Source organism: Mus caroli, chromosome 18, assembly GCF_900094665.2.
Source record: "Mus caroli chromosome 18, CAROLI_EIJ_v1.1, whole genome shotgun sequence".
In the NCBI taxonomy this organism is placed as follows: Eukaryota; Metazoa; Chordata; class Mammalia; order Rodentia; family Muridae; genus Mus; species Mus caroli.
The window spans coordinates 66045916-66061867 of NC_034587.1; the positions used below are offsets into that span (position 1 = coordinate 66045916).

Here is a 15952-nt window from a genome sequence, read left to right on the forward strand (position 1 = left end):
GGCCTTTCCCCACACTGTCCAAGCCGGCCTGAAAACTGCATCCACACTGACAGGGACACTGCTGCATTGAGGCCCTCACGGCATCTTCCGGGTCTCCCGGCGAGGTCTTTCACGCTACGGGAACGACGCTTTTGAGTGAGAGATCAAGGTCGGCTAGGGAACGGGGCGCCAGGCGCGCTCCGGGAGCCACGACCTGAGTGAGTCCCACCGGCCAGCTGGACCGCCCCGGTTCCCGGAGGAGGCGTGGCCTAGAGCGCCGCCATCTTGGCGGCCTCTCTAGGCGCTCTGTTTACCACTCTATGGTCGCGCGCTCCCGCCCCGCCCCTCCCCAGTCATTGTCTGGTGGAGCAGCCGCGGCCGCAGCGCCTTCTCTTTATAAGCCGCAGTGCCCGGATGTGAATGGATTACAATGTATCTTTCAGGGAAACCTATTATTATCAATGTGACTCCTCGGGGGAGTCAATGATGGTGTTGGGGAGGATGATGATGATGAGACGCCTCTAAACTTGGAACAAGTTTAGGACTTTGAAAGAGAAGAGAAAAAAAATACAACCAACAAGACCGAAGAACAATTATAACTATCCAGTGTTGATTATTTTTATAAACAATACGAAAAAGTTGTCGGATTTTTTTTTTAATGATTACTTTTTGGGGGGAGGGAATTTTGTTACAGTTTGATGATGGAAAATGCAAAAACCAGAGCCAGGTGCATAATCTTGTAATCTGTGGCTAACCCTGGAACAGGACTGACTTCTATTTAAAATACTCTTTTGGGGGAACACTCATGTGAGACACTAAGTTCTTGCAGAAGATTTTTGTCTCTCTTTTTAAAGTCTCTTTCCTTGGAATATTGTGAGCATATTTGTGGCCATTGAAGGTAATGTTACAATTTGCTGTCAGAGTAAACTGTTTGTAATTGAACTGAATTTTTAGAATGTTGAGCCCAATGTTTTATTCAAACAAAAGGAACAACCTATTAAATAATTGCCAATGGGAAAACGTGTGTGCATGCATTTCGGTACGTACTCGTACATTTAGCAATACCAGGTTTGGGCAAATGTGTTCTTTTAACATTAAAATAATGAATGTTGCATATACTGGGTAAAGCTCGCATGTTATTACAAAAAGATAATTTTAAAGTTGAATTTTTATCCTAAAAGGATGTGGAAAAAGTGTGTTTTAAGAGCACATAGGGCCTGTAGTGGTAAATGTTGAGTTGAAAACTTGAAGTGCTAGCCGAGCGCGGACTTGGAGTTACGAACTCAAGTGTAAGAGCAAAACCATATTCATCCCCCTAAAATTACCTATTTTTTTTTTTTCTTTTTAAAACAAAGTTTGTAGCTATACGACTCTGTGAGTTAAAAAGGCGAAAAAAAAAAAAAGTCTGTGATTCAGATTTCGGCCCCAAACGCAAAACTATCCAAACAAAATATCCCCCTAGAAAAATGTGGATGGGTTTCTGTATGGAAAAGAAAAATATTGTTCGTCTTGGCAAAGTCTTTATGCATCACGTGTATTTGCAGCAAAGCAAAACTTGCTTTGCAGTGTGCGTGTGTGTGTGTGTGTGTGTGTGTGTGTGTGTGTGTGTGAGAGAGAGAGAGAGAGAGAGAGAGAGAGAGAGAGAGAGATACATACAGAGACACAGAGAGACAGTCAGAGAGACAGACAGAAGTGAGAAGGGATGTAAACTCGAATGAATTTCAAAGTGCCTCCGATGGATGAACCCGGCAAACCCTGAACTGTTCAGGCTTCAGATTGTAACTGGCGATCTGAGGGGAAAAATGAGGTGCTCGGTGAATTTTCCTTGGTGGGTTTTTTTTTCCCCCTCTCTCTTTCTCAAGACGGGGGAGGTGTTGGGATTTTTTTTCTGGGGTGGGGGTGTTTCCCAGGCAGCCCGGGCCGGAGCGCCGCGTCTCCCCGCCGGAGCCCCCCCACCCATTTCTTTGCTGAACTTGCAATTCCGTGCGCCTCGCCGTGTTCCCCCTCCCCCCTTCCCTCGTCCCCTCCCCTCCCGGGAGAAGAGAGTTGGTGTTAAGAGTCAGGGATCTTGGCTGTGTGTCTGCGGATCGGCGGCGGCGGCGGCGGCGGCGGCGGCGGCAGCGGCGGAGGGGAAGCCGGAGCGGGCGCGGGCGCCGGCCGTTGGAGGAGGTGGTGGTGGCGGAGGCAGGGGGATAGACATGACCGCCGCCTGGGCGCCGGCGCTGCACCGGGAGCCCCTCGTCGCGCGCGGGCGGTAGGTAGCGGCGCGGCGGGGCCGGCTGGGCGGATGCGCGGCGGGGCCCGGCCGGGCCGGGCTGGGCGATCGCGCTCGGGCTCGGGGCCCCGTGGTCCCCGCTGTCCCCGCCGAGGTTTGGGAGCTCGGGAGCGACGACGTCCCCTCCCCCGGCCTCCGCCCCCTCCGGGCCCCGCGGGCTCCCGGGCACAGCGCACTTTGCCAATGGGCCTTACTTCAAAATTTTTTTTTACAACCCTTTCTTTCACAAATTAGGGGTGCCGGACAATTGGAGGACCCTGAGGCTCTTCTGGGGTCCCCCTCCCCGGCAACCCCACCCCCCTGTGGACCGGTTTGCACTCCAGAGACGCTGGTCTTTAATTTCTTTCGAGCTACTTTGCAGGGCAGGGGGGGTGGGGTGGGGTGGGGTGGGGGGAGTGCTGTGAGTGTGTGCGAGTGTGTGCGCGTGAGTGTGTGCGCGTGAGGGGGTGGGGTGGAGGGTGGGGGGAAAGTTGAGACCGGTTCGTGCAGTAGTTTCTCTTTTCTCTGTGATCCATTCATTTCTCGCTCTACCTCCTGTTGCATAAATTGATGCGCTGAAGAGCGGCTTACCCCCCTTCTTTCCTGGATTTGGTTTTATAGTGGATGTTACTAGTTTGATCGTCTCTTTGGAAATACAATATCGCTATTTTTTTCCTTTTTTTCTTTTTTTGCTATTGCTGCCTATTCCATGAAGAAAAAAAAAATCAAAACAAAACCCAACATTTGTCCCGTTCCTTCCTCCTTTTCTACCTTAATCCCATCCGCCCCTATATCCCCCACCCCACCGACCCCCCCACCTCACTCCCCCAGTCTCCAAAAATCCGATTGTGTTTTCTCCAAGGATTGGGACTGGATTTTCTGATTGCGGTTATTTCCATGTTTCTAGGTTTGTGTGATTTTGCTAAAATGCATCACCAACAGCGAATGGCTGCCTTAGGGACGGACAAAGAGCTGAGTGATTTACTGGATTTCAGTGCGGTAAGAAAGAACGGTGGAAACTAACAACAGCTGTGGAAAAAAGAAAAAAAAAAACCCAACAACAACCCTCCCCCACCACTTCAGATAGGAACCCATAGAAATGTGAAAGAGTGGAATAATTTTTAAACTGGCTGAATCCTTGGAAATTGTGAGGGTCTTTTTGACAAGTTTTTTTTTTTCCAACTAATTTTGGGATGTGGAAGACTCAAGCTTATTTTTTTTTAAGAGTCTAATGAGTTGCCTTGCTTTCTTTACCTACCTATTTCTCTAAATAATGGAATCTCACTCCAGCAGAAAGGAAAACCAGGTACCCCTTAAAACTGTCAAGCTCCACCAGAAACTTGTCCACATTTGCACTCAGAGTGCACTGCTAACTTTGTGTAGGACTCCGCATCCTATTTACATATTTATTTACTTTAAAAGGGGGGAAACTGGGCAGTAGAGGTGCTGTGAGTTGAGACTGCTGGTTCTGTGGGGGTTCCCCATGACATCCTCCTGGCTGCCTCTTCTTTTGGGATTCTGGGAACTCCGATGCACAAACTGAACACACATTCTTCAGGGTGTCTTGGACTATTTTAGTAAATTACAGTCTTGAAATCAGCACCAGGAGGGACTTACACACTTGTGGAGTTTTCACTACTGTATGCTCTTGGTTCTTCTCCCTCCCCTCTGCTTCCCACGAGGTCCAGACATGCCAGGAGCATGGATTCAGTTTTAATGACAGATGAGTTTGGTGTAAGATGCATTTTGTGAAGCAAAAAAAAAAAAAATCCCCTCAAACACACAAATAAATTCCAAACCACCTTCGAAGTGGGGCTCCCCCACACTGCTCCTGCACCTCCACCACTGCCTGCCGCTGCTGGCTGCCACCACTGCTGCTCCTCTGGCAGACCCTGTGGAGAAGTGGTTCTCCGGAAAGTTTTGGCAGGAAGCAGTAGCCCATAGGCGGCTTTGCAGCCCCCTTTCTGCTTGTTGCACTTTCTCCATTCGCTCTTTTGCTTTTTGCAGGCTCTGACTCAGGGAAGGTGTGCGAAAACGCTTTAGACTGGAGGAGAAGAGGGAAATCAGTTAGGGCGGAAATAGATGCTGGAGAGTGAGAGAGAGGGAGTGAAAGATTGAGAGAGAGAGAGTGAGAGAGACAGGAGAGAGAGAGAGAGAGAGAGAGAGAGAGAGAGAGAGAGAGAGAGAGAGAGAGAGAGAAGAGGCTGAGAGACTTGCCTACGTAGCTCTCATGTTTGAGCTGAAGTGAGAAATTGTTACTGCAGGTGGCATTTTGATTTTGATTTGAGTTCATGTATGGCAGACAAGTCCTGTAACCGATGGAAAGGGACATTGCCACATTTATGCTATGTCCAAGGGTTTCAATATAAAACAAACAACTTTTTTCTTCTCCTTTGTCAAACTAGTGTTTTCTAGAAAGGCTGCTGTCCCCCTATGTATGCCTTACTAATGCCATTGGGACTGTGTTCAGAATGTGGTAGGACTGTTTAAGTCACCCGAGGAGAAAGCTAACAGTGGTAATGGAGGGGGGAGGAGGTTGGAACCGGGTGCCTGGTTTAGTTTTAAGTTGGATGGCTATATGTTTTCCTAAATAAAGCCTTAGCACTAACTCCAAGTTATTTATCAAGAGTGTGAGAGATCTTTGGTGAACTCTGAATCCACGAATGTCTTCCTTTCAACTCTGCCGTCTCTTTGTTTCCTTTAGATGTTTTCGCCTCCTGTAAGCAGTGGGAAAAATGGACCAACTTCCTTGGCAAGTGGACATTTCACTGGCTCAAGTACGTGAATTCTTTTCTTGGTGTGAAGTTCAATGGTCTCAGTTGTTTATTTGCTCTTTGTGTATTTTTGGCTCTGTTGGAGTGTTCTGAAAGAAGTCATTGAGTTTTAACCTATGATGATGTGGTTATATTTCATTACCAGCAGCAAACCTACCCAGAGTGTTGCCTGGCTCAATTCAAGGGAGACCTATTTCTAAATCAGGAAAACCGTATCAGAATTCCATCACAATTTAAACGTGATTTTTTTTTTTTTAAAAAAATATGGTTGTAATTAAACATGTGAGCGTAAGACTGATGTTAATAACATGTGGACAAATTCATGCTCCCTATTTTAAAATAGGGAGGGAAAAATTTTAACTTTCATAAAAGGAGAAATAATCCCAGTTATTAGGTTCTCTGTACAATTAACCGTTTTAAAGAAAACGGCACTTAGTTTTTCAGACAAGTCTGTTAAATAGTCTCCTGCTAGTCTGAGAGGCTAAGTAGGAATTCATTTATCTTTAAACTATCTTGTGGATGCTGGAGCTGTTTGTTTTCGCTCCCTTATCGTTGACTTATGCAGTGAATTGAATGTTGCAGATTTGGAGAGACTTAGCGTTTTTATACGTGAGACTGCTTTGGGCGATGCTTCTACAAAAAGGCAGCGGTATTCACAAAGGAATCTGTGTGCACAGTGATTATCTGGCATCTGAGGAGGAATTTTAGTATAAAGCTCTTTGAGTGTCTCCCATTAAAAATGGGAACTGAAAATGTCACATTTCTGTGAGATGTGTTTGTTGTTGTTGTTGTTGCTGTTTTTTTTTTTTCTTTTTTAAGCCAGCTAGTTTTAAATAAGGAGTCAATAATACATTGTTGCCTGCTGCCCTTCAGGTCCAGGGTTTAAATGTATTGATGCCTTTTAAGCAGCTGCAGGATTTTAGAGTTCTGGCCATGGTATATAATAGTCCATGAGGCAGCACCACTCTGAAGTCAGGCTGGTAAATGTTAACATCTTATAGGTGTGAGATGCTAGGGTGTTTGTCTGTCAGCTATGGGTATAATTTTTATGTATTTGTTTTCATCTGGTGCAACAACAACCAAAGAGATCTGTTTAGCTAGGTGACCTGTGTACTTTGTGTATTTTCATACAAATAATGTCTTTTAAAACTTGCTGGTTTCCAAGTGAATGACTTCTATAGGCTCCCATAAGTTTAGGGATTTCTCTCTTTAACACAATTCACAAAATACCCGGTGCCTCCTTTCATTTTACCTTAGCATTTTTAGGGTCTTCTTTGATTAAAAGTACTAATGACAAAATGTTTGCTTTACTTTTTGAGCCCTGTTACTGGTTCCATTTTTTTTAATTTGACATTAGCATTCCATATTACAGATTTCTGTATAGTAGTCTTTATATAGCTTCCAGGACAGAGAATATTAATTCCAAGGCTTGAACTGAAAATGAAGACAATGTGTTCTGTAATCCAGTGAGTGCTTCCTATAGACACCGTCACAACCCCAACCTTATGCCTGGCAGTCATTTCCTTCATGTTTAATTAAGAAATGTGTGCATGGTTGAAATCTGACTAAAGTAGATGTCAGGCGGGCCCAGAGTCTACGCCTTTCAGAGTTGGTATAAAATACTGTTTGCACTCGTTGTAATGATGAACACATTTGGAATAACTTAATGTATTACTTTAGCTGTGATTTAATTTGTTAAGACAAATTATAAGTATGAAATATGTTAAATTTGAAAAGACAGTTGTTTTATTCAGCTCATATCCTGGGTTCATGCTCAGTTAAAGTCCTTGTTGGAATGCTGAAGTGTTTGTTGGTAGACAGTATGGGATGGGTAACTTGAAATATGTACTAATTCTTTGGTAACTACTCATGTATCAAAATGCATAGCTGTTCAGACAATGAGGTGTGTCTCTGTGTGTTGTGTTGGTGTCTCTGTGTGTTTGTGTGTGTGTTGTGTTGGTGTGTATGTGTGCCTGCATGTGTTGTGGTGGCGTGTCTGTGTTTGTGTGTGTGTTTTGTTGATGTCTCTGTGTGTTTGTGTGTGTGTTGTGTTGGTGTGTCTGTGTGTTTGTGTGTGTGTTGTGATGGTGTGTCTGTGTGTGTGTTGTGTTTATGTATCCATAATTCCAGAGAAAGACTTTATCCATGATGACCTGTTAGGCTATTTCTAATGACTATGCAGAGAGCACCTTGAAGCTGTTGAAGTTTAAAGCTACCTGGTACCAGTGGTGTGGTTTTGAGGACCAGATGTTTATGTTGTAAGAGTAGAAAGTGTCGGGGCTCTTTTATCCTGCCTGCCTGCTGGAAATGCAGTGCATTCACATGGTGCAGGAGGATGGTGGCCGGATTGCAGGGACTGCATGCCGACTGTTATTCTCTGCATCAGTTAAGGCATATCAGGACAAGGCTAATAGTTCTACCCAGTAAGAGACATATCTCTTAAAGCATAACTTTAAAAAAAAATTATGAAAATGGCACTTGCTTTAACTGGAAGCAGGACTTAGGAAACTCTGGCTAGAGGAGTTATTTCTAAAGTTCGTTGGCGTTTTATATTCACCTTTCTGAATGGACTCAGATATGGCTTTGAAAGTTAGATTCAGGAGAGAGCGATCTAGACTATAAGTAAATGAGTCCAATTTGAGAAAAAAAAAATCAGTGCTTTCCTCCCCCCCCCCCCCCCCAGTGAGGTCTGGTCATATTTCATGCTGCAAATTCCCAATAGCTGTTGATCCCATTAATACGTGATATTCGGTTTGAGAGTGGAAAGAGTGTGACCAGATTCGCTTTAATCTTTCATTCCACAAACATAGCTTTTCCTACCACCCTAAGAAATGGCAAGGCTGCTGGGGTGAATGGAATGTAACCTGAGCCCCAGCCTGACATTCCCAGGGAGCAGTTTTCACTTGAAAGGCTTTTGTCAACCCAGGAAAGGACCAGCAGTTTTTGTTTGATGTTTGCAGGTGTTCACAGAATGCAGTAAAACTGTTCAGCCAGGGTAGACCAGAGCTACCATGACCTTAGCTGGTGGCTCTGGGATTATTTTTAAGGAGTAGCTCTAACTTGTATGGAAATGTGTACAAAGCAGTCTTATATCTGTTATATCATTGATCTTAACATGAAGTAGAAGCATCCACACGCCTGCATGCTTGGAACGTTGTTCTCATTAAGAAAGATAGAGAGAGAAAAAAAAAAAGACTGAGTTACCAAAAGAGAGTATCTGTGCTAGGGTGAGTAGAGGTTTTATTTTTTGACCTAACAAAAGTGTAATTTATTTCACTGTGTTTGAACCTTTTGGGAACAAAAGATAAAACACACTAGAGTTTGGCATCATTAAAATAAATGATTTTAAGGTTGGCCTGGTGAAATGATCAGACCCCTAATGTCTTGGTAGGTTAGCTCTGTTGGCATCTGTGAGCACGTGTGAGCAGGGAGTCAGCCTGGGAAGGATGCTACAGCTCGCTCCTTTAGTTCAAACATGGAGGGCTCTTCCCTGTACTTGCTTACTCCTTAGGTGTTCAGCAGTTGGTAAATTCTGCCAAACACACCCAGGTTAAAACAATTAAGAGCAGTGTCAAAGTGTATTACATCTCTGCTGAGTCAGGTTTGGAAATGGGGAAGAACTGTTCTTGGCTTTCATGTATGTTAGCTTACCTGTGTCCTTATGACATCAAAATGATATGCCAATTGAGTAGAGTCACAGAGGATAGAGGGAAAAAAAATTGAAGTGGCTCACACCCTGTGTTCATTTCTACCTGTGTCAGTATGAGTTCTTCTGATAGTGTGGCGAGAAAATTGTTTTTTATTGAACGTGTTGTAGAGGAGATAGTCCTTACTTTCCTTCCTACATGTGTGTGTGTGTATGTGTGCTGTGTGTGAGTGTGTGTGTGTGTATGAGTGTGTGTGTGTGTGAGAGAGTGTGTGTATATGTGTGTGAGTGTATGAGTTTATGTGTGTGTGAGTGTGTGTGTGTGTATATGAATGTGTGTGTGTGAGTGTGTGTATGTGTGTGTGAGTGTGAGTGTATGAGTTTGTGTGTGTGTGTGTATGTGTGTGAGTGTGTGTGTGTGAGTGTATGAGTGTGTGAGTGTATGAGTTTGTGTGTGTGTGTGTATGTGTGTGTGTGTGTGTGAGTGTGTGTATGTGTGTGAGTGTGTGTATGTGTGTGAGTGTGTGTGTGTGTGTGTGTGTGTGTGTGTGTGCTGTACACATCCTACTCTGGTACAGACCATAGTGGTTATACAAGTTTTTTTTCACCAACATAGAGCTGCTTAATAGATTTTGAAAAGTACAGTAGCATCAGACAGGTTATATTAGAGCCTTTGTATTTTGGGGCCAGCCCCAGAGAAACACTTAGAACCTCCAGTACGTAGCTGAGGAACTTTAGATCGCAGGTGAGGGACCTGTGTCCTTTGTTAGTATTGAAAATCAGCTTTGTTTTGCTGTCTGTGGCCTGGGCAGACTATTGGAACTAACGTTGGACTTCCCACTGTTTCTCTGTCCTCTGTCAGCCACAGTGGGGTTTAAGGATGGATGTGCTGTGTCAGTGCTGGGCATCAGTGCTGTCCTGTGCTTGAGTGCCCTCTGAGGCCTTTGCTTAGGTTTGGAACTCTGGTTCAGCTTACTGGCTCTTCTCTTCTTGCCCCAGGGTCCCCCGTGCTTCTTTAGGGGTGCTGGGCAGAGGGCTGAGCTGGAGTCAGAGGACAGCTTCATGTGCTCTCTGTGTTCTGTGTCATGTATGTACTCTAGCTTTAGTCCTCCTAAGAACACACGTGAATACAAACCTTACCGTGCCTGATTCATAGACGAGGAAACTGAGGCACAGCGGTGGTAAGCCATGTGTTCACAAGGCAAGTGGTAATGAAATTAGGTTTAAATGCAGGCCTGCCTAGACACAAATCTTTATAGCCCTTCACACACACACATATGCACACATTCACAAAGGCACACATACCAGCCCACACAAGGGCATCAAGAGCCAGACAGCTCATATTTTTCAAGATTATATAGCTATGAAATACAATATTGAGGCCTGGTATGAAATACTATTTATGATCTTTAGAGTAGAAAGCATTTTTTAAAAACACATTTAAGGTAATGTTACAAATCATATCCACTATTTTTCTGCCTCAGTATCCAGATTAAGTTACCCTTTTAAGTTATGATTGATTTCCATGTGAGCTAGTATATGGTTCTCATATTATCACATTACTTTTACAGAAAAAATAGAATGGGTATTTTAAAAGTTGTGCTTTTTCAATAGTTTTTTTTTTCCCCATGGGAAATCTATGTGCGGCTATTTGGGTCCCAGGGAAGACATTTTCAATTATTTTTGTGTCAATAATCAGATCTGAAATTGCAGTAGCCCAGTGTGACCTATTAATATCTGAACAAATAAAGCTGTCTTATATTTAAATATAAAAAAGCATGCAGTTCATTGTTAGGCCTTTGAATGGAATTCAAGCTCTCTAATCCTAACTTCAGCCTGCATCCCTAATATGAACAGTTTGGAGGTCTTGATATGTCTGTTACCAGACATGTGCTTAAAGTGTTAGTCTTCTAAATTCAGAAGGGAGAATGGGTACTCTATTTGACACTGACTTAAGTAAATAAAAGGCATTAAACCAGCATGGAGATCCAAGGACTATCGAGACGGAAATGCTTAGCATTTTTGACAACATCAGCAAATTATCCTTCCCTTACTATTGTAATGAGGAAATCACTTAAATAACAGATGAACAGCGAAGTCACATAAACATATATAATAGAACTATGTAATGAAAGTTTATGCTGTTAATTGCTTGAATCTGTCTTAAATGGTTAGAATCATGGAGCTGTAAAGACTGTCATATAAGCGGTTTTGTGTTTGTTTTGAGCTTAAAATTATTCCTTTTCGCCTTCCTCTGTATGATAAACAAAGTAATTCTGTAAGCTTTACAGATCAAACATTTACTTCTAGTGGTAAACTCCATTTTATATTGGGAGTTTGCAACTTGGTTTGGGCCATGGAGGCCTGGTGGCCTCAGGCCTATGTGATCACGAAGCCTGAGTCTAAGAAGGTCTGTTCCCATCATCCAAGATAACAGATCTCAAGTTGCCTCAAAAGGAACAGAGTGTGTTTTGAAATATTCTTCAGTTTACAAATCTTGAACCAAAATGTTCTTGGCCAAGCCTTTATATAGTCTATATGGATGCTGGTTAAGGGGGATTCTTACAGAGACAGAACACCGAAATGAGTAGAAGCAGCAGCCCCTTTGCTTTGTTTTGTATTTTATGAGCTATTTTTTTATGACTAGGTGTTCTTCAAAGTTAATTAGATCATGCTAAGTGTTAGAGAAGGAAAAACATATTATTGGCCTTTTTTGAAAGGTTACTTTTTGTTACACTTTTCTTAATTACACTGATTAAATATTTCAAAATTGGCCACCAAATTTTGAAGCTTCCATGGGAGTTACTCCTCCTCCCAATGTGTGACCCATTCAGATTGAGTGTAAGCTAGGTGTTGGGTCATAACTCTATGCTTAAGAGAGACGTAAGACAAGCCACTCTTCGGGAAGATAGGCTGGCACTTTGCTGAAAGTAATACATGTAGCTGTACAGATACACACAGTTCTTTGTATTAGACCACCAGACACGGCAAAATTACTGAAGAGGTTGTCATATTTACTTTCGTTTCAAAAACAAATAGAGGCCCAGTTAATCAGCATATCAAATACCCAGCTGTGTTTAGAACCAGTTCCTGCGGATAGATTTCTTTAGGCCGGTAAGAACATATTTTATTTAAAGGTACAGTCACTCAGTTGTTCAGACGGCTGCTTTTGTACTTCTGTGTGACAATTAACATGTAATGAATGACTTTCTAGACTGCTATTGGTAGTAATTACTCTATGTAGTTTATTAGCTGCAGTCCATTGTTGGATGTGCCTGTATTGATTTGTTTTGCAAACAACCCTTCACACGTGTGGCAGCATTTGGGCATTACTGGGTAAAGAACCTGCTTCACTGGCTGATGTTGCCGTTGCCTCTGGAAACTTCGGCTTGTACATTCTTGTGTGGTAGGATATCCCTTTGATCAGTTATCCTAGGTGACTTGTAAAATGGAAGCATTTTTTTTCACTCTAAACGTTTTCTACTCTGACCCTTAGGGAACCCTAAAGAAAACTACACTCTCTTTATTTATTTATTTATGCAAGGCGATAATTTATGGAAAATTGGGCTTACAGGAGTATTTAGAGATGCTCTCTATTTTATGATAAAGTATAAGGATCCTGGGAAAGGGTTAAATATCTCTTTCCCAAATCATACAGGAGGTTCTAGCTAACACAGGGTATTAATACATATACCCCACTGTTCTAGACACAGTGGCTGTGCTGCTATGAGTTAAGGGCTGACCTTCTCAGCTGTTATCAACTATATATTTGCAATGGGAAAAAAACAACAACATATAGTTTACCATTTCTGAAAAAAAAAAAAAGAATAAAACTGAGATGGTGTTGGATGGGCATCATCATCGGGCCCGCTTGTCATCGCAAGGTCTAATTTGGCTGAGGCAGTTGACGAATAACTGTTAAAATGTATTGTGTTATTAAAAATAACATAGTATGGCCCATGATTAAATATCAGGGTTGTAATTTAATCTCGGGGGTTCTGGTGCTGTTCATAAACCATTTGGCTTTTTTCTGTAACAGATGACGTCAGAGTACAGCTTGATTGAATTATGACCCTGGGGGCAGGGCACCTGCCCGTGCTTACTGCATAGCATGTCAGCATTTCCATTACGAGCTTTTTTTTTTTTTCTTTCCCCCTGACATTTGTAACTTTGAATAGTTAAACTAGTCTGATGGTTGGAATATAAACTTTCAGCCCCCTTGGGAACAGACTATTTTCTCAATAAAATAGAGAAGGTGGTGACAGAGCCCCATTATGGAATACCTTCTAGAATGTTCTTCCTTGCTTTAATCTTCCATTAATTTAAACATTCCCTTTTTGGGTACTTAGCTGAATGGCAAGACCTCCAAATGGAAGGTTTTTAATCTCAAATTTCCCAAACCAGGGCTTAACTACAAAGTCTTTAAAGGAGTTTAAATTCAGGAAAGGATGGAGCGTCTACGGAGAATGTTGAAATGATAGCTCTGGACAATCTAGTTTTCATATTCCATAAAGTGCTAAAGAACAAGTCATGAAAAACATGCAAATTAGCATCCTTTGTAATTGCTTCTATAGTCACTTAAGCTGAGTAAAATTTGATAAAGGAAGGGTAGGTAAAGGGTAGAAAGGTATATTTATTTACGTCCCATCTAGAGACCTTAGCATAGCTCCTCCAGCATTGCCCCTTGGGTTTTAATGTGTTGCCAATGGAGATAAGATATCTACACTTTATCTGGCTCACTATTGAGCCATCTATTTTAATGCTGACCAAGAGCTTATCTGATAGCTTTTATAACACACATTAAGTTCACAGCCCTCCTAGGCAGTTGAAAAGATATGATAGACTTTGTAGGAGAAAGATGTGCCCAAATAAATCATGTAGCCCAACAAGAAAACATAGAACATGCATAGACAATCAACATGTATCTTACAGAAGACATGATCATGTATGAGTTAACAATTTTTGCTTATTTGATTTTTTTTTTTTCAATCAACAAGATCTTGCCAGCTAGCCCAGGCTGGTCTTGAACTTATCATCCTCCGACCTGTGCTTCCTCAATGCTGAGGTTATTGTCTGGTGCTGCTAACCTTGTAGAAGGTTTAAATCAATGGAAATGCACTTCTATTTAATTGTAGGTTTTGAAAGCTTACTTCTTACCAGTGGAACCTACTGATAAAAGTTTCATGAACACAGATTTTGATCCTCAAAGAGGGGTAGCATGTAACATGTGCATTTAGGGGTTAAATGTGTATCAAGGTGACTGTGAGCCAGGTACAGAGAAAAGAAAGTGCAGACAGGCCTCAGGGAGCCCATTTCAGGGGAGCCACTGTCATCTAGGCACACAGGACAACTTTTGGGCTTTAAATGTCAATTGTTTTATTGTGGGGTTCCTCCCCCAAATTTGAATTTCCTAAGGGGTGTAACAGACTATAACTCAGTGCCTTCAAAAATCACAAGCTCTTAATGATATCATTGAGTGTGGAAATTGGAAGATTTTGTTTTTCAAAAATTTTAATGCAAATTAGTTTCCTATTCTTCCTATGATCTTCAGACAGGATTTTTTTTTTCTTGATCCCAAATGATAGCTCCTCTGGAGAAAAGTATTCATCAAATTAAATTCTGGAAATCTCTCTCTCTCTCCCCCCCTCCCCAATGTTTGTTGCTAAGAAGCCAACTCATATTTCTAACATGATAGAGCTTTAAAGCCCATCTCTTAAATTACAAAACGCAACATGATCCCCACCAACATAATTCAGGAGATGTTACACCTGCTCAGAAAGGAAAAAACCCTACACATTTAAAAGGTTTTAAGATTGCAAAGGTTCTCCATCTTCTTTATTGCCTGTGCCATCCTCATCACCAGGGTCAGAGCTGGCAGGAAAATGTCCCAGTCGTGGTTGGCATGTGGTAATTCACGAGTACATTTCAAAAGCTGTCCCAACAATAGCGTTACCTCCACTCACACTTACATGACGTTTGTGAACAAAACTGTGAGGTAGCCGCAGGAAAAAAAATGCACATATATATGTATCCACCAACCCTCTCCCCAAGTGTCAAAGATGACAGTGTCCCTCTGTGACTGCACTCAGTGTAGTGGGTGCATTCAGTTAGAAGTGGCTGCAGACTCAAATGTGTTGGTTGAGATCGGTTAAGGGGAACTTGTTGATGAACAACTGCGTATGCTAATGGGAAAAAAACCAAACCCAACGCCAATGTCTTCCAAAGAATAGTTTGGATACACTAAGAACTTCTCGTGTGATCTTATGTATTCCCTTGATCTTTTCTTCCCATTTTTAAAACAATAAGGGGTTGATACTGGAAATGCTTCACATCTCATAGTAAAAATCTTTCCTTTTTAAAAATTTACTTTTTATTATTTTGTGCGTACTAGTTGTGTGAGTGGAGGTCAGAGGACAGCTTCGGAGCAGTTGGTTCTCTCTAGTTTCATGAGGGCGCTGGGGATCAAATCCAGGTCACTCAGGTTAGGGAGGGAGGGCAAACCTTTCCACATTGGGCTGATTAGGTTCTGGTCAGTTGTAAACAAGTTAAGGTCTTTTGGGAAGAGAGAAACTCAATTGAAAAAAAAATGTTTCCATAAGATTGGCCTGCGGTCAAGCCTCTGGTACATTTTCTTGAATAGTGATTGACAGGTGAGTGCCCAGCTCACTTGAGTGGTGCCCTGCTTGGGCCTATGGTCCTGAATTGTACAGATAAGCAAATTCAAAGCTAAATGTGACTGATAGTGCACGTCTTTAATCCCAGCCCTTGAGGCAGAGGTAGGTGGATCTCTGAGTTCGAGGCCAGGAGGCCAGCCTAGTCTCCATAGTGAGCTTCAGGACAGCAAGGGATACACACTGTAGTCTTGAAAACCTCACTTCCAAAACCCAAAACCCACAAAAAACAAAAACACAAGTTGAGCAAACAATTGAGAAAAAGCCACAATATAGATGTGGATGCTCACAGCTGACCATTGGACTGAGCACAGGGACCCCAATGAGGAGTTAGGGGAAGGACTTGAAGGAGCTGAAGGGGCCTTATCTGGCATCAAGGGGAGGGGAGGCCCTTGGTCCTGTGAAGGCTTGATGCCCCATTGTAGAGGAATGGTAGGGTGGTGAGGTGGGAGTGAGTAGATGGGTGTGTGCTCCCTCATAGAAGCAGGTTAAGCAGGGATGGGATAATGGGTTTGCAGAGGGGAAACCTGGAAAGGAGATAACATTTGAAATGTAAACAAATAAAATATCCAATAAAGAATAAAAAAAATCATTCATTCATTGCCTTTGCTTCATTGCTGCCCTGGGT

At 42.6% G+C, this 15952-nt stretch overlaps 1 protein-coding gene across 14 annotated transcripts in view; it reads left to right on the forward strand.

Moving 5' to 3' along the window:
* Positions 1-349: 349 nt before the first annotated feature.
* Tcf4 (transcription factor 4) overlaps positions 350-15952 on the forward strand; it is a 344060-nt gene continuing 328457 nt past the window's right edge. For 5 of the 14 annotated variants that reach the window (XM_029472244.1, XM_029472250.1, XM_029472245.1 and 2 more), the window contains exons 1-3: positions 1636-1807; positions 3141-3232; positions 4938-5010. In XM_029472244.1, coding sequence (XP_029328104.1) covers positions 3161-3232; positions 4938-5010 — 145 coding nt within the window. In that variant the 5' untranslated portion in view covers positions 1636-1807; positions 3141-3160. Of the gene's footprint in view, positions 878-1576; positions 1808-2027; positions 2234-3140; positions 3233-4937; positions 5011-15952 lie in introns of those variants that run through there. The other 9 variants (XM_029472242.1, XM_021150793.2, XM_029472246.1 and 6 more) reach the window with 6 other exon arrangements.